This window comes from Trachinotus anak, unplaced genomic scaffold (genome assembly GCF_046630095.1).
Source record: "Trachinotus anak isolate AG129_WGS33_773 ecotype Australia unplaced genomic scaffold, CSIRO_AGI_Tana_v1 ptg000002l, whole genome shotgun sequence".
Taxonomy (NCBI): Eukaryota; Metazoa; Chordata; class Actinopteri; order Carangiformes; family Carangidae; genus Trachinotus; species Trachinotus anak.
Window position 1 is genome coordinate 2,617,192 of NW_027273853.1, and position 18,112 is coordinate 2,635,303.

The 18,112-nt window shown below is 43.3% G+C and overlaps 2 protein-coding genes across 5 annotated transcripts in view; one reads left to right on the forward strand and one right to left on the reverse strand.

The window, feature by feature from the left end:
• The window catches only part of LOC139628338 (Fanconi anemia group A protein), a 27,922-nt gene extending 18,719 nt beyond the window's left edge, over nt 1-9,203 (forward strand). The window contains exons 25-42 of the mRNA XM_071489951.1: nt 16-203; nt 343-439; nt 2,228-2,431; nt 2,650-2,723; nt 2,824-2,952; nt 4,127-4,205; nt 4,361-4,536; nt 4,648-4,753; nt 4,855-4,914; nt 5,032-5,136; nt 5,823-5,938; nt 6,165-6,324; nt 6,628-6,690; nt 7,777-7,870; nt 8,066-8,141; nt 8,381-8,534; nt 8,622-8,720; nt 8,863-9,203. Of these exons, the coding sequence (XP_071346052.1) occupies nt 16-203; nt 343-439; nt 2,228-2,431; nt 2,650-2,723; nt 2,824-2,952; nt 4,127-4,205; nt 4,361-4,536; nt 4,648-4,753; nt 4,855-4,914; nt 5,032-5,136; nt 5,823-5,938; nt 6,165-6,324; nt 6,628-6,690; nt 7,777-7,870; nt 8,066-8,141; nt 8,381-8,534; nt 8,622-8,720; nt 8,863-8,961 (2,079 nt within the window). The 3' untranslated portion in view covers nt 8,962-9,203. The remainder of the gene's footprint in view (nt 1-15; nt 204-342; nt 440-2,227; nt 2,432-2,649; nt 2,724-2,823; nt 2,953-4,126; nt 4,206-4,360; nt 4,537-4,647; nt 4,754-4,854; nt 4,915-5,031; nt 5,137-5,822; nt 5,939-6,164; nt 6,325-6,627; nt 6,691-7,776; nt 7,871-8,065; nt 8,142-8,380; nt 8,535-8,621; nt 8,721-8,862) is intronic.
• znf276 (zinc finger protein 276) lies at nt 9,081-18,029 on the reverse strand. 4 transcript variants are annotated; one of them, XM_071489974.1, is made up of 12 exons: nt 17,926-18,029; nt 16,974-17,275; nt 16,409-16,724; nt 16,239-16,285; nt 15,698-16,132; nt 13,471-13,552; nt 12,812-12,895; nt 12,585-12,704; nt 12,308-12,383; nt 11,867-11,984; nt 11,652-11,751; nt 9,081-10,685 (listed from the first exon to the last, which is right to left on the reverse strand). In XM_071489974.1, the coding sequence occupies exons 2-12, from the start codon at nt 17,209-17,211 to the stop codon at nt 10,415-10,417; spliced, it is 1,887 nt and encodes a 628-aa protein (XP_071346075.1). In that variant the 5' UTR covers nt 17,212-17,275; nt 17,926-18,029; the 3' UTR covers nt 9,081-10,414. The 4 variants fall into 4 exon arrangements, with proteins under 4 accessions (XP_071346075.1, XP_071346066.1, XP_071346084.1 ...); XM_071489965.1 differs by having other exon boundaries at nt 10,277-10,685; nt 17,892-18,023; XM_071489983.1 differs by having other exon boundaries at nt 10,277-10,685; nt 17,955-18,019.
• Between the last annotated feature and the right edge of the window lie 83 nt (nt 18,030-18,112).

Consider the following 18,112-nt stretch of genomic DNA (forward strand, 5'->3'; position numbering starts at 1 on the left):
CTCTTCTGTCCAAAGCTGTCATCGCTGAGCTCTGCACACATACTCGGTCTGGCAGCTTTTGTGGTCCACCTCCATGCCTCCATGTCCCACAGTCCTCTGATTCAGTTGGTCCCCCCCATTCTGCCCAGACCAGTACCTGTTGGAGAAGCTCTGAGCTCAGCACTGGTCTGCAGCTCACACACTCACATGCTCTCCTGTGTCAGGTCAGATTGCTTTTACAATTGGAAGATGTTTACAGGCTGAATATTGATGGATGGTGACTCATTACAGACGTACTGATGAAAATGTCTGATGTAAATAGTGAGAGCAGCATGTTTTGAACTTCTTCTTTTTCCGGTCTAGGTTGTGTGTGGCAGCTGTGTGTTACGGGCTCTGCAGAGGGGACTCACTGCCTCAGCATCAGCAGCAGGACTACATTCTCAGCAGCCTCTATAAGAAGGTGTCACTTTCTGTTACTAGCCAGAAAGCATTGATAAAGCAACAATAGAAAATGCTGATGTGTCTTACTGTAGAGGACTTTTTGCCACATTGTCTCCAATCTTTTGCTAAATGGATGATGACATCTGTCACTTCCTGACTCTTCAGATTTTTCTGCCCATTAACACAGACACAACTGAACAGTGTTGCTGTATTCCTTTGTTCTAGGACTGCAACTAACAACCATTTTCATAATTGTGTAAGGTTTTGTGTTTCTCTTTCTGGACTCACAAAGCAGAACACAACAGGTAGAGTGAAAAAAAAGGTAGGTACAGAGACTGGCCATAGTGTTTATACTACATAGGCCTTGTTCAGACTGCCAGCCAAAATCCGATTTTTAGCCCATCCAGATTGGAACTGGATGGCTCTTCTGAAGTCTGAACAGTCACAAATCACATGAAATCCGATTTTGGGAAACCAGATCGAAACCTCCTTCGGGAGGTAGTTTCAGATCGCATTTGGACAGATGCGTCTCAGTCTGAACAGCTACAAACACTCAGATCGGTTTTGACTGTCCGTGACGTCACTCTGCGCGACGCCAGACCCAGCTCTTCGGGTGGCACCACACTCGTCGCTGCACAGAAACTCCGGCAGTGAGTGCAGCACGAAGCATTGTTGTGTATAATCCCACCAGCCTCCTGTGGCGTTGCAAATGTCTAGTGCAGGGGTGCCCAATACGGCGATCGCGATCTACTGGTCGATCGCAAGAGGAGTGCAGGTAGATCGCACGGAACTCCCAATGAAGTTGAGGAAAAAATGTAGATCGCACGGCATTAAAAGAAGTAGATTCTACTTCTTCTAATGCCGCGATCGACGTATTGGGCTCCCCTGGTCTAGTGCGTCTGAGATGTTCTGCACCTCTACTGGACAGTGATAAGGCCAATATACTGAGGTGACCTGCCTCCATCAGTGTTGTTGTTGTTGTTGTTGTTGTTGTTGTTGTTGTTGTTGTTGTCGTCGTCGCTGTCGCAATTATATGACATATATCAGACGCTCCGTTACTACAGCAACCTGTCAGATCAGTCAATAATGTGGCACAGTCTGAACAGAGCCATATCCGATTTGGACACTTGCTAAAAACAGTGTGGACAGTCAGCCCTAAAAATCGGATTTGAGAAGGAATCTGATTTGAATCAGATTCGCCTGCAGTCTCAACGCGGCCTTAATGTGACTGGATGATCTGGTGGAGAATGAGGAGATGAGCCAGGTTTAAATGGGTGTGGAGTTGGTTGGCAGATGAAGAACAGCTGTGCATGAGAAGTGGAATCAGGAGGCCACGTCCAGCTAGACACACACACACACACACACACAGACTCAAAGGACCGAATGGGGACAAACAAGACACATAGGGAGGGGAATCAGCTGCAGCTGATGATCAGCTGAAGGGCTGTAAGATGTCCAGATAGTGAAACATGTACATCACAGTCTCAGTTAGTGATGATCATATAATGACATAAAACAGAATCAAGCAGCATATTGTCACATCTGAGAAGCTGGAACCGGTTTGTGTTTGAACTTTTTAAAATTTTCAGTTTTCTGTCCATCGACCAATCAGTTAATCTTGTATCAGCAGATCAGCTTCGTTACAACATACAGCTTCCTGTCATCACTATCCTCTGTCCAAATGACAGCTAAACATGTTGCCAACCTTCCACCCTCGCTGATAAGCAGCTGCAATACTGATTAATAACGAGATGAGACCAAACAAACAGCCAGACTTTTTCATATATAACTATGTGTCTGTGTTTAGCTTCTGTACCTCATCCCAAGACTGTTGCCTGAAGCCAGAAGGACTCCCGTCACTGCCGATGGTCCGGTGGGGGAGAACCAGGAGGAGAACCTGCCTGATCTGTGGAGCAGCGCCACAGACACCAGCAGCACCTGGAGGAAGACGGCTTGGTACCTGTGGAGACACGCTGCTTTCCAGCAGCTACAACACAAACCACAGTATCAGGTGAGATGGAGCCCAGTGAAGTGGTCGTGTGTTTTTCTGCTGGCTCAGAGGCTGTTGAATGTTTGACTGGACAGTCCAATGTGCCCAGTGAACCGGTGTATCATACTCAGAGAGCAATCTGTGGCTTTGTGACTCCCACTTGTAGGTTAAATGAAATTGATTGATGGATTGATGTTATTGAGAACGAATAATGATCAACCTTTGTTGTGTTTGTCAAGTTGATGTTCTCTGAATGGCTGGTTAATGAGCTCAGAGTACAGAGAAGTGAAGACACCCTGTCCGACCCAGAACGGTGAGGAAGGACACACACACAGACACACACACACACACACTCTGCTTTTAGACATACAACAGAAATAAAATCAACACACCTATTACCTCTGTGTGTGCAGTCAGGAGTACCAGCAGTGGGCCTGCTTGGAGCTATACTGGTGCTGCCCAGAGGAGGAGGGAGGCTGTGGAGGAGACATGAAGAGCCTCTGTTCTCATCTCCTCAACGCCATCATGGACCAGCAGTCAAGGTGGGTGCACGTTCATGGAAACAGTATTTTGTATGTGAAAGGTAATTAGTGCTGTTGATAGAGAAACCACATTGTAATCGATTACATGTCAAATCTTTTCAATAGAAACTCTCCAAAGGAGGAAGTGTGAATGACACCTGAAACACATGTAGTCTAATGTTTTTCCTGAATAAGTATTAAAAAAAATGTGCTGAAAGCCAAGTGTGCTTCAGTGTCATGGTCTCCAGTGAGAAGACTGTGCAGTGGGTCGCAGGTGGATTACAGGGTTGGTGCCTCGGCCCCTGGCTCCCGCTGTCCACATGGTGATGTGTCTGTGTGCGAGACACTGAGCTCCACGTTGCTCTCGACTATTGCCTTACATTGACTGTGTGTGTGTGTGTGTGTGTGTGTGTGTGTGAGAGTTGGTGGATGAAAGGCAAATGGTAAATTTCTTTGTGAGTTAAGGTAGAAAAGCACAGTCCAATTACAAATATAGTGGTAATAGTGGTAAATTCAAATGTCAGAGCAAAAGTGAGTGTATAGTTTTTTTTCTAATTTCTCAGATTTTTTTCTTTTTTTATTTTGTTCATAGCCATCCAGTGTACTGCACTGTAGCTGGATGGATGTTATTAAAGGTCCCATATTGTACAAGCCCCGCCCACCTGGACCCACTGGCCAGCCTTGTAGGATTTGCTTTCTCTGAGTGTTTACCTGAAATCTGCTATATTTTTATTGGCTCACTCAGAAAACAGTCAGCCAATCAGAGGAGAGGATTAGAGCCTCTCTTCTGATTGGCTCACTTACCTGTTATTACTAGAGCTCCAGAGTTAAGCCTGAGAGAGGAGATGTAAAACTACACTGAGATGGTTTTTGGTTCTTAAAACCACAAATATATTTTCTGATGGAGATCAACACTTCAGATAAAACACTGGAGAACTGTAAAATATGGGCCCTTAAAAAGTTTAAAAGCAAAAGTAGCACAAAAAACAGTCAAAATGCATCAGAAAACCTTTGTCCTTGTACTTACATGTGATACAACAGACCTTTTCCCTCTGTTGTGCTGTGGCAACCTACAGGACTTGAGATTTAATATGAATGCAACAAGTAGAAGCTGTTCCTGTTACTGTGATGAAAGTAAATGTACATTGTTATTTCCACCTTAAATGTAACTCTTCTATTTATTTAATGTTAACAGTGATGAGAGCCTGAGAAAGTTGGATCACCGAGTGTCAGCCGCAGGGACCTGTCTGCCAGACATCCTGTCCAGGTTACAGGTGTGTGTTCACTGTATGTGTGTGTGTAACATCACTTCAGATGACACAAGTCAAGAAACAGTTAGTGTCATGTTTGGAATTAAATACTGTACATTCACAGTGAACCAAGCTAGAAAGAAGTATTCAGTAAGGTTAATCAGAATCATTTTGTGCAGGAGCTCGTCTTTGAGATGGAGGTGAGCAACCTCTCTGGTGGCTGGAGGGGCAGAGCAGATGTGTGCGACTTCCTGTTTCAGTTTGTGTCTCAGAGATGCTCCTCTACAGTGAGCTCAGCTTCACTGAGTGTCAGCTCCGAGCTCAGCCTGCAACACACACTGAACACATGGAACAGGTACACACACACACACACACACACACACACACACACACACACACACACACACACACACATTCTCTCATTTTGTGTATATCCACTGATGTGTGAGACGTGTGTGTCTCACAGAGTGCTGCTGGCTCTCCCAGCGGGGCTGTTTGTGAAGGTGAAGGCTGAAGGAGGGAGGACAACTCTGGACTGTAACACACTGATAGAACACGTCAACCAGCATCAGGTGAGCGGCTGGATCAAGTCTGATCAGCTGTTTTTGTGTGACAAATGTGCTTGATGGTAAAACTGAAATCTTCCTTTGTCTGTTTTTCTTTTGTGCATCAGAGGAAGGTGTGTTCTCCAGCCGGCTTGCTGCCTCGACATGTAACAGCACATTTCCTGAGAGTGAGAACCACTTCACTAAAATCTAAAAATCAAATCTCTGATACATGTCTTACTGTTTTTCTCGAGCTCTTGTGACAGCATCATAGAGTCTGTCTGCTGACTGTGTTTCCTCTCCAGGGTGTGATATGTGCCAGTGTGTGTTGCGGATATCCCAGGACAGAAGTGAACAAGGCCTGGTCTCAGATCAGTCTCCGCTGTCCCCTGCTCCTAACCTCCACAGTGGTACTTTCTGTTCTCCACACAGCAGCTGAACTTAATTAACCTTTACATGCTCATTTTGAGTCATTTATTGGATTCAACCAGTGTGTTTACAAGGGTCAAATACAAACGGTGATGCTTCAGGTATTTTCCATAGAAAGCATTTAGACCTTAATGTCACGGACGGTTTATAAAATGAATGATGGCAGGGTCCTGAACAGATGGTAACACCTGCGCTTTTCCTTCACAATACACTTTTTAGCCATTACTCAAGACTTCATGCAGCAATTATGACAAAATTTGACAAAAATGGTTCATATTTTACATGACTGGATAAACAGGGATATAATCTAAAACTAGTGGTGGAGGCAGACAGCCGCGAGGCGATAATTCTTGTTCTATTAGAGACTGATTCTAGAAGATTCCTAAGAACAATAAAATCGGTGTTAACAGTTGGACATTTTTCATCCCATTTCTACAAATGTAAATCTTAAAGGTTCAATATAAAACTAAAATGAGTTGGTGAGACAGATGTAACGGGTAAAAATTAAAACTCCTGCATTTAGTTATCATTGTTCTTACTGCCTTATTTTGAATATTTTACATCATGAAATGGTTATTTTCTCTAAATAGGAAATGATGAAATCAGTACTGATACAGTTTTTGTGTGATGCCTTTTCATGATGATGTGTTTGTGTGTGTGTGTGTAGCACTGGTGGGAGAGTCTGTCTCCGGTGCTCTTGTCACTGTGGAGTCGTGTGTGTGATGGAGAGCCTCTACCAGAGCAGCTGCAGCTCCTCACTGACTGTCAGCACTGGGCTCACAGGTAAAGCTCCACCCTCATTAACCGCTGTCTCTGACGTGGTCGTAGATACGTGGAGACATTTCTCTTCTCACCCAAGATTCTGCTCCACCTCAGTCCATGCTACCACTGAAACATTCAGCTGTTCCTGTTCTGGCTCATCCAGCTTCAATTCCAGTGTCAGTTTGTCTTTCTTGGTGGTGTGTGTGTTCTCACATTGAGTTGATTTTTAATTCCTTCTGCTGTTCAGTTTAGAAAATGGCCCATCGTCACTGCCAGTGCCTGAAGCTCCGGCTCTGCTGTTGGCATCCAGCCTGCATCGTGCCTGGCGAGGTCATGCAGGGGACAGCCAGGGCTTCAGTGCAGCCCTGAATATGCTGCGACCAGAGAGGGGCACACAGCACCGACAGGTGAGAGTTAAGAATCACACTCATGTCATTTCACCACCACAAGTCTAAACCGGCCAGTGTGCTTGTTTCCATTCAAAAACTTTGATATACAGTAAGTTACAGTCAGTATAATGCTGCCACGATGCACAGTGTTGAGTTTATGTCTTATACATACAGTTGTTCTGTAAACACCAGACTCAGCTGGAGCTGTTATCTTGTGGTGTGGTGGCTGTGACACATCAGCTGATCCAGAGTGACGTCTGATCAGAGGCTGTTTTCCACCATCTCTATATTTACCTGCTGCTGTCTCGTTTCTTCTTCCAGGTGCTGCTTTTCCTGCTTTTCCTGTGTGTAAACGACTATCTGTCAGCACTCCTGTGTCCTCAGGTATCTGACTGTGTACAGCCCCATATCCACCACCAGGCTGTGTTCAGGTTTACATTAGATGCACTGAAGCAACTGGGATCTGTGAGCAGTTACAGAGACAGCTCTGTCTCTGAGGCCCAGCACAGGCCAATAAACCCTAATGAGCAACATGCAAACTAACATACAAGGCCCAAGATGAAAAACATGTCTCTGATTCATTGGTTCATTCATTATCCTCTTTATTACACATTAGCCGTGTAGACAACACAACATCTACACAAACACGGCATTAGTCAAGGGAGGAACAGAAGTGTTTGGTCCTGGAAATACTCAAAGTTCATTATGACAGTAATGGACACATGAAACTGAGGCCTCCTATGTTGTTGTACTTGCATTTCTCTCTCAGTGGTGTCAGCTAAGTGGCTTCGTTGTTAAAGAAGTTGTCTGAGATTTTGGGAAATACACTTAGTTGCTTTCTTGCTGAGTTTATCTGTCTGTTAAACATAAAGCTATAGCCAGGAGATATTACCTTTGCTGTAACGAGTTCACCTGTCAACTTTAGAGGTGCTCAGAGGCAGATATTGTTTCCTCTGGACAGAACCAGGATGGCTGTTCCTCTGTTTTCAGTCTTTATGCTAAGCTAAGCAGCTTCATATTCAGTGTACAAATACAAGACCGATATCAATCATGGCAGTGGCAGTTTTTATTTGTATAGCACATTTCATCACAAATAAATGAAAATAAGAGTATAGGCTCACACATGAGAAAAGAGACAGCAATAAAAAACCCAAAACATCAACACAACCAAACGGAAACCCCTGCCGCACATGTAACAAACATGTAACAAACTGTACACACACACGCACACACACACAGTAATTAACCATGAGCCTCAGAGAATGGATAAGTTTTGAGTTTGCTTTTGAGTCTCATCTGCTGTGTTTCCTGAAATGTTGAACTATTCCTTCACAGTCCACACTCCCTCAGGTCAAACTTCACATCATGTTTACAAAGTTTCAGCTTTGAACACAACACTGAAGCAATGTGACAGTGAAGCCTTTCATCATGACATTTGAAGGAGCGACTGGTTTCTGTTTATTTCTATAGGAGAAAATCAATCAAACTGCCAGGAGCTTATGTTCAACCCTTCTGTCTGTGCTGGTGGACTCTGCTGATTGGCTGCTCATCTTTAAACCAAACGGTACAGTGGGTGAACACCTTCACACCTCAGTTCACTCCACATGCTCAGCACTCAGCTGTTAGTCAACATCAGTTCTGTTGCCACTTTAACCTGCTGCTCACCTCTGATTAAATCTGATGTTACACTGACATTAACTCATTTTATCTTGTGGATATTTATGCATCATAAGACTAATGTGCTTTTCCTCAAATGCAGAACAAGGTGTTTATCAGTCAGTTACCATGGTGACATCAGATGAGTTTACTGGTCTGATGCCTTGGGCTTTCTACAGGTGAGACAACAACATTGAATATGAATCTAAAGAGGAAACTGTCCAACTTTAGATTCACTGTAGATCTTTGCTGTAGTTACAAAGTTGTGACTAATGGTGTAACAAGTGCAAACAGCTTTATCAGCAGACACTTCATATTCTTGTAAAATGTATCCCTGTAATCCGTGTGTGTGTGTGTGTGTGTGTGTGTGTGTGTGTGTGTGTGTGTGTGTGTGTGTGTGTGTGTGTGTGTGTGTTAGCTTGCTGCTCCAGCAAAGTGCTGAGCTGCTGCACAGAGCCGTGCGTTGTCCAGGGTTCCTTCATACTGCCGTCCTCTGCTACATTCGTCTTCTGGAGCTGTTCCTGGAAGGACACACACCTCCATCAGCTGTTGAACCTGCTGAAGAGCCTCAGGTGATAGTGTGTATTCTCTGTTCATGTTGGACTGCACTCAAACCTGTGATATCGCTCTGACATGAAATACTTGAATTGTATTGTCAGCTGGAGCCTTCCCAGATTCTGAACCACACCAAGCCGTTTCTGCTGAGAGTGATCTCACAGACGTCTCCGACTGCTCTGTCCTCCAGCCAACTTAGACAGGTAACCAACACACATGAACACCTGCACTTCCCCTCATTGTAACATCTTCCGTTTAAAACAATGGATTCCTCTCTCTCCTACTTGTCTTGTCTTCATCACTTCTTCCTGTTCGGTCTCTCTGTTGGTGGGTTTCCTGGTCCAGCTGGAGTCCCAGTGTGCAGACCTGGATCCAGAGGTGGCAGCAGCTCTCTCTGTGCACCTCGACCCTCAGAGCCTGAGCCCAGAGATGGACTTCCTCTGAACAGCTAAGGACTGACACTGAGGCAAAGACGCCCGCTTACTGCAAATTCTTCTATGTCTTTGACAGTTGATAGTAACTGACTCAGTTCTGTTCTAATGTAAAAACTGTTGATACTCAGCTTTGTAAAAAACGTCTACATTTTATTTACGTCTTTTTTTACATAATGCACACACAACTTACACATGTACATCTGAAGCCCTTTTCATTGTTTACAATACAGAGATAAAGTCCTGAAACAGGAACTGAGCACTGTAATAACTTAACAAAAAACAGTGACCTAAGAAAGCTGAGGCATATGTTCTTGGGAATCGTTCTGCACAACTGTTTGCACCGTGAGGAGGTTACATGTAGGTTACACGGTCGTTAATATGTGGCTGCTACTGTGTACGTCAGCTATGAAATAAAAAGCTCCATGTAGTTCATAGGCAGTGTAAAATAATATGTCCACCAGAGGCACCAGAAGTGGTTGTTTCTTTCAAAGTTATAATCCTTAAGAATTTCATTCAATCAAACTCCTTTTTATGGAAGCCCAGAAAGGCAAGTTAATATTTTTTTCTTGGAAGACAAAAATAAGTGACCCCCCCCCCCCCCCCCCCCCCCCATTTTTTTTTTAACTTGCCTCACACCCCCATTTATACAGATGAAAACTAAATGTAGAAAATTGATCCTGATCCATTTCCTACTTATGCTTCACATTAAAAGCATTCAGCAGTGGAAACGCAAAGACAGGAAACTGTATTTGTCACAGTGCTGACTTGCGTCTACATAAGTGGGTGTAATGGCAGAGTGAGGGGCAGCCACAGTGAGCTGTTTGAGATGAACACCTCCGACTTCACTGAGGAAGTGAAGTAACAAACCTTAAGGTGGAAAACTACTGGCGCTGTGCGCAGACTTCTTTATTACACGACTGTTTGGCTGCTCTGTAAACGGATAAACCAGCTGCTTTTCTGCTGTGCAGTATTAGCTCTCATTTGTTATTACCATGGTAACAACAGGTGTCACCAAATCTCAACCTTAACTGAAATCTTAAGGATTACACCTTTGAATTTTTAAAAATCTGTTAGTAGAAATGATCTTACTGTGACAAAGTCAATGATGTTTACCAGTGGTTGTTTTTATAAAGATTCTCGACACCTTCACTCCCAAGCATCAGTTACACTGCAGCGTCTGTCAGTGTTACAGACTAACAAACTAACACCTAAACACGTGGTTTACTTGGTCGGAATTTGTCCTGACAATGACGTGAATTTATTCTGGAATGAGAATCGGAGCTGACCGTGAGGTGGCTCTGGACTGGTCACTAGCCACTAAAATGAAACCTCTGTTTTGAGTCCCATCCCGGTCCATGAACTCAGTGTACACGAGAAGAAACCACAGTACAGTTTGCTAGAACTGGTTCAGGTCCCACAGTCTATGTACCCCTGCAGCAGACCTAGACCTGACCTCCCTGCTGTCATCTGTCCTGGTCTTGCTGAACCACCTCCCCGGTCAGTGTGATGGTGTGTAAGTCAGAGTAAGGCTGCTGCTGCTGGCTGCTGCCTCTCTGAGCCTCAACTTGAGTCAGTGGGTGGACCATGGACATGTGGACATTCAGGTTGTGGGGCTTCTCAAAACGCTTCCCACATATGAGGCATGCAAACTCCAGGTCGGCCTCCGCCTTGTGTTTGGTCATGTGGTACTTCAGCGATGCTCGCTGGCGACACTGAAAGCCACACACCTCACACCTGCAGGAAAGAAAACAATTTGAAACCTGTTTTTAAGAATCACTCTGCTGGTTCCTTCATAAAGTTTAGTTTACTCCTCATGAGTTCTACTCATCCTGTGAAAAATGTCGTACAAGTCCTGTGTGGCTCTGGAGAAGCTTTGTCCAGTCTGAGAGAAAAACCCTGACAAGTTTGGAAGAGGCATGGAGGATCTAATATGAGACACTGCTACAGAGAAATGTAGGTTTCCTTATTTCTGGAGTCTGGATTTTAAAGCTACTTATGTATTCTAAAGTACATTTTTTTGTTATATTGTTCCACATTTACAGAACCTAATGACTCTAAAACAATCTATGGGCTGACTGACTGCAGAAACTGTAGAATAAAATGCTTGGAGAATATGATCAAAAGCCTGTAGAAATGGCCGTGAGTCATTTGACCATCCAGACCATAAAAACAGCAACAACTACAAGCTGTCTGTTTAAAAGTTTATCTGGAATTGAGCAAACATTACCTCGTCATGCATCTTTCTTAAATTCGAAACTTTCAAACGTGGGCTTAAGATAAGGTCGTGGTGCTTTTCAAAATAAAAGAAGGTTAATTCGCTGACTAAAAGCTCTGCTTCAAAGTAATGAGTACTTCATTGAAATTTAGAGGAGTCAAAAGTACAATATTTGTCTTTAAGTGTAGGGGATTAAGGTCAGAAGTTAAAAAAAATAATAATACTAAAGTTAAGTACAGATACTAGTTAATTTTGAGCATTGTCTAAATCTCTCCTGTGAGTCAATCAGATTTATGGATGTGCAATACTGAACTGCAGGAGTGTCCCTTTAAAACTTGAAAACATGGCCTTTGTCTGACTTGTCCTAAATTATTACCAAATAAAATCTGTTTCTAAACAAATGAATGGTGAGAAAACCACCATGTCGAAGAGTCACAGTTGATTCCTTCACCTGGTACAAATAGTTGAAGGATAACAGTACTCACTGCAGTGGCTTGGCTCCTGAATGCCTCATCTGGTGAACTGAGAGGTGTTTCCTCTGTTTGAAGGTCTGACCACACTGGTCACAAATGTAGTTCCTCTCCTCTGGAGACATGGAGGGGACAGACTTTAGCACAAGCTACATGAAACCCCAAATATGATGAACATGACTGTTGATAAAACTCTGTCCACAAACGAACTAAAATCCTGTAGACCTCACCTGTGTGGATCAGCTTGACGTGTCGCTGCAGGTAGCGGTCGATCATAAAGACCTTATTGCAGCCGGGATGGGGGCAGGGTCGCTCTCTCACCTCCTCATGATGCTCCTTGATGTGCTTCTAAAATCCCACCAGAGGAGAAAACTAGACTTTGACACAGCCAACTTCAAACAGGGCATCTCATTCATTTCTATTGATTTACAGTAGAAATGAATGGTTTTTACTGATAACACTCTTACACATTGTCATGTAAGACACTGTGAGACCAAATTTCAAAGTTGATTTAATTCTGTCTGGAGCAGTACAGAGGACAAGAAATTTGCCTGCTGTAGGCCACACACCCAATACTACCCTAACAGTAATACATATCTTTATTGTTCCAGTTACTTAACATGTATCAGTTGAATATGAATGACATGGTGTCAGGGTGTGTGAATTCTGACCTTCAAGCCATCAGGAGCTCTATAGACAGCGGTACAACCCTGATACGGACACTTGTAGATGTTGGGAAGCTCCTCTCTTCAAATAAAAACAGAATAGTAGTTTGACATATGAAGTGTATTTAGTGTTCAGACCATTGACTAAAATAAACAAAACATGGGCCAAAAACAAACTTATCTGTTGCTTCCGACTGAAATAAATTGCACATTTAAATATTACATGCAACTTGTGTATTTGAGAAAATGCAGGATTCCAGTTGTGACAAATATGCCTACACACCCTTTAGGTTTGAACTTGTTCTTCCAGCCAGGTTTGGGTCCAGGTTTCTTTTTGACTTTGGGCTCCTGTGGGGCCTTTGGGCTTTGTCTTCTCTTGTTTGGGACGGTCACCTTGCGAGCTCTGAGAAGGGGAGAGACGTACACTGAGTACACACACTGTACTTGGGTTTCTGTCAGCACCCATTCTGAGTCCATCTCTGCTCTCTGGTGAAGTGTATTTGTACACACCTCTTGTCTGAGTACGGCTCAAACAACTCGTCGTCTGATAACCCTCCTTTTCTACTGTCCTCAAACTCATCCTCGGAGATGACCCTGGACACACACAGATAGATATTATTGAATTCTATCAATCTTAATCCAACTACTTTTATCTGAAGTGTTGATCTCCATCAGAAGATATATTAGTGGTTTTAAGAACCAAAAACCATCTCAGTAGTTTTTCTCTCAGGCTTCTCTCTGGAGCTCGAGTAACAACAGGTCAGTCAGCCAATCATAAGCGAGGATCTGAGCTTCTCTTCTGATTGGATGACTTGTTTCCTGAGCGATTGAATAAAAATATAGCAGATTTCAGGTGAACACTCAGAGAAACCAAATCCTGCAAGGTTGGAAGGTGGGTTCAGGTGGGCGGGGCCTGGGGCGTGGCTGAGAGCAGTGACTGCTTTGTTGTGACATCACAAAGTTCCAGAAGTCCTGACGGCTGGTTTTAAGGCTCAGTGTCTGAATACAGGCTGTGTGCATTTCTCTGTGGACTGAGGCTTTGATACTTTCACAGTATTAATATAGAACCTAGACCTGCTTTATAATCAAAAATACATGGGAAAAAAAGACATCTCACTTAATACTTGAGAAAAGACAATAAGATGAAAAAAATGAGCAGCGTGACTCACCTGTCAGACACATCGCTGTCAGCTGTCCTGTCCTCCAGCTGGGCCTGAGCAGGAGACAAAGCCTCCTCATGACCTGTAAAATCTAGTAGAGAAAATCCACAACCATGTGAGTGAAGGATTCATACAGACACGCCACAAGCTGACAGTTCAGAGGGTACGTACAGATGAGTTCAACATCTGCATCAGTATCTGCAGGAAAACAACAGGTTATTGGCACATCTTTGTCTCCCTGCATGTGGGGAATAACCAAACTAGTTTCCACTGTCTGCTGGTGAATCCATGCAGGTGAGAGTGGACACTAAATAGAACACAATTCAGTTCAACAGCAAAACAAAGTTGTGTTCTCGAAAATGACCCCTGGTTATTTCAGCAAAAACTGAACATGATAAACTTCATAGAGGTTAAGATATATTGAGAAACTCAGAGAGGTGCTTCTGTTATTTAGCCTACCCTCATTGATATAAATGGGGTGGACAAAATAACAAACACCTCTCAGTGTAACACAATATAATTCAGTAGCACCACAAACTGCAGCCTCCAAGTTGAATCAGCAGCTCTCTGAAGCAGTTTCAACATAAAGCGAACATTAGAACCTCCGTGAGGTTGAAGGATTTATTCAGGACTGTTGTATTAGACTGTGTTAGTTACAGCCAGGAGTTCCTACTAAACTGCCAACAGAGCGTATCTGTGTGAGGGTTGGACAATCGTCTGTATTTTCATATCATTATATTGTCATTACCGGTATCAATCAGTTAGATGCAAACCAGCTGTTAGAAACAGACCCGGCACATGAAGATGCCTGCGCGAGTGAGGGAAGATCCTGTGTGACACATGGCTCATGGACCCACATGGACTCAAAGACCAGCTAGAATCAAGAGGTAGCACTTTACTAAGAACACCATACCAATACTGGGTGCTGCTTTTCTCTCAAACCGCCTCAGTTCTTCATGTCATGGATTAAACAAGATGTTGGAAACTTTCCTTTGATACTTGGCTCCATGTTGACATTTCTGCAGATTTCCTGTTCTACCACGTCCCAAAGCTGTTCTACTGGATTCAGGTCTGGACACTGGGGAGGTCACTGAAGTTCACTGAACTCATGACATGTTCATGAAACCAGTTTGAGACTGCTTTAGCTGTGTGACATAAAGCATTACCCTGCAGGAAGTAGCCATTAGAATATGGTGAACTGTGGCCATACAGGGTTGACCATGGTCAGCAACAACACTCAGACAGACTGTGGCATTCAAACAATTAATGATTGGTATTAATGAGCCCAAAGTGTATGAAGAAAACATTTCACCACCATCAGCCAGCATTCTAAGATCAGCAACCTCTGAAACACTCAAACCAGCCCGTCTGACACCAACAAACGCGCCATGGTCAAAGTCACTGAGATCACAGTTTGTCCCCATTCTGAAGTTTGATGTGAACATGAGCTGAATCAGGATTTTATGCAATGCACCTCTGCCACATGACTGGCTGACTGGATAATTACATGATCAAGCAGGTGTTCCTAATAAAGTGCTTGGTGAGTGTACAGGGGTTTGTCAGATTCAGATGCTCAGCACACTTGCCAGGATTCACAGATGGAAAAGGGAGCGCCAGCGGGTTGCATTAACATAAAGACTTACTTGTGCTGCTAAACAGTGACTGTTCCTTAATATTGTCATTGAAAAAACGATCAGTGTTTGTGTCTTCAGTCACTGATAATAGATCTGATCGCCACTGACACAGTCCACAAACGAAACTAGTTAACTGCTAAACAGAATGAAAGAAGGAAGGATGAAGAAAGAGTGTGTTCCTACTGCTAATTAGAGCCGCAACAACTGGTCAGTTAATTGACTAGCCCATTGACAGAAAATTCATCTGCAACTATTTTGCTGATTGATTAACTGGTTTGAGCTGTTTTTTTTTTTTTTATTCTCTTGTGAATATCTTTGGGTTTTGATCTGTTGAACAGACTTCGTTCTTGATAAATTTGTTAAACACAAAAAAATGCTGACAGAAAAACTAAAAACTACAACTCACTGGGTCAACTTACCACCAAAAATATATTATAGAGTAAGAGGTTGCATGTAACAACACATTACAAGACCAAATAAAAACTACAAACATCCATCACAGACCCTCAGAAAGGAGAAACAGGCAGCGCTGGACGTGTAACCACAGTGTACAGTTGATGCTGCCTCCTTCCTGGGATCACATGACTTGTAAACAGTCTCACCTTCAGTGTTGCTCGCCCAGTCAGCCAGTGCTGAGCTCTGAGTCTGTGCCGTGACTGCTGGCGGACTGTGTTGAGTCAGAGCGCTTATACTTCCTGCGGGGGTCCTTCCATTCCCACTGGGCTGCTCTACTCCTTCTTCCTCCTCCTGCTGCTCCAGTTCCTCCTCCTCTGACATCACTCCATCACCATTGCCACTCCCTAACGCTCCACTGCTGAAGTTCATTGGGTAACCTGGATTAGTGGCAGTGGTGCACTGAGCGTCCATGATGTATCTGTGACCATCAACACAACTCCACACGGCCTTAACAGAGCCCCAGCACTGGCCCTTCAGCACCTCCTTCAGGTCGGGGCAGGAGCGGCAGGCCTCTCCATGGTGGTGAGCCCAGGAGACCAGACTGTGAAGGCACTTAGGGTCTGAGGTAATGGATGGTGGTGCTGAAAGAAAACAGCAGAATGTCTCAACAGAGTAATGCAGTCAGACAACTTGACTTGTACTTTATATAATTTCTGAAAACAAAAACAAAGAAATGCTTTTATTTACTTATGGAACCTTGATTTACTGATGATTCTGGACACTTTGCATTCTTCCTGAAAAAGAAGCACACACCTTCTTATACTTGTAGATGTTCTGCCTTAATATGCGAAAATCCTATATATAATACACAATTTTAAAGTCACCGAAAGTTGTTATTTTTCTTATACTGGACTCACTGGCTTTTGAGGTTCTCTTTCCCAACTGGAGGGAGGTTGACTCGTTGCAGAAACCTGATCAGGATGCTGTGGCACTTGTAGAACTTGGCGTGGCATTTCTTGCAGATAAACTCTGATAACCGGGGGTCACGGTTCAACTGGACCCCAACAAGTTGCTGGAAATCTGAGTGGAATAAAAGGGGTGACTGGGCGGCGGCATCTGACTCATCATCAACAATATTGATGGGATCTTGAGACCACCTGTTGAAGGCGTGCCTAAGGCTGCGTGGAGAGAACTTTCCATGGCAGAGCCGACAGATTGCAGTGGATAGTCTGCCTGTGGAGCAAAAAAAGATATCACTCTTTTCTAAACTGTCAGTTATTACATAAAACTGGATGTGTCTTCAAAGAAGGTTCCCTACTTGGCCCTTTTCATTTCTTTATTTAAATGAATAGGAGAGTGTATGAAACCACATTTAAAAGATCTTCAAAGAACAGACAGCTTCAGTGGAAGCTGATATACTGACATTAATGAATCTTTACAAGAGAAGACACAACACAATAGAGTCAGTGCTGAACCACTCACCTGAAGACTTTGACTTGCTCTCTGGATGTTTCTGTGTGTCGTCAGCAGCTGTCGTGCTGAAGTCTAAGTTAATAGTCTTGTCTGTTGTAGCGTTACCATGGTAAAAATTGTCTGTGGTGACAGGAACAGTCTTTCGAGGTCTCCCTCTGTTTCCAGATGTCCTCTTTTCCTCACTGACGCTCACTGTCATCTGTCGTGAAGTCTCACACGACCTTGGACGCCTGCTTTTCTTCTTCATGGTTTATTCTGTACTTGGATTTTCAGCAGTTGATCTCGATGATGGAGGCCTGCTGCCTGTGCCACTGTAAAGATTTGCAATGTAAGGCAAGTTCCAATTAGTCTTATCTTTTTTGATATAATAATAAACAATGGTTTAAACATTTTTTTAATCTTTGAAATTACTGTCCATATTTCATGAGTTTTACTGACCAAAAATATCTTCTCATATATTAGTCTTAGAGTGAGCTCACTATTTTCCAAACCCTCTCTGCACCCTCATGCTGGTCCATTTGAAACATTCATACATTGATACTAAGTTAATTTGTAATCATGTTGCCCTGAACAGCTGTATTTATTTCACAAAACACCATTTAGTCTGACTTTATAAAACTTACTTTGCTGGACCACTATTTGCTGCTGAATATATTTGGCCACAGTGATATTGCCATTTAACAACATTCATTAGTTTCGTGTAATTATATAACGTTACAAAGAGAGTAAAACGGAAACCAATAAATTAAATAGACACACACACAGAATAGCTTTTACATCATGACACATTTCTGTTCATTAACTGTTCATTTCTACCAGCTAGCTTAGCCTGAGCAGCATGACTGAGCCTGCTACGTTTGCTAGCTGGTGTCAAAAATGCAGTTCGCGTTAACGTTATGACTAATGCAGTCTTGCGGCATAGCCTACCGTGACTTTATATAAATCCTAGCACTTGACGTACATGTTGCTTTCACATAAAAGAGGCTTTACATAAGTCAGGATCCAGCTCTGTGGTCTCAACGATGCTACCAGCTGTAAACATTAGAACCCGGAAGTACAACTGGAGGAAAACATAAGCGGAAATGTGATACAGCGCCGCTCGCCGTCCTTCATGTGGCTACTGAGTCACTTCATTATTAGCCATGAAG

What these genes read in the sequence shown, in the direction of transcription:
- znf276 (XM_071489974.1), bottom strand. Translation starts at nt 17,211, where the DNA reads ATGAAGAAGAAAAGCAGGCGTCCAAGGTCGTGTGAGACTTCACGACAG. An exon ending in AAAGAGAACCTCAAAAGCCA is followed by an intron (nt 16,286 to 16,408) that starts GTGAGTCCAGTA and finishes CTTCTTTTTCAG; the next exon opens with GAAGAATGCAAAGTGTCCAG. An exon ending in AACAAGTTCAAACCTAAAGG is followed by an intron (nt 12,384 to 12,584) that starts GTGTGTAGGCAT and finishes TTTTATTTGAAG; the next exon opens with AGAGGAGCTTCCCAACATCT.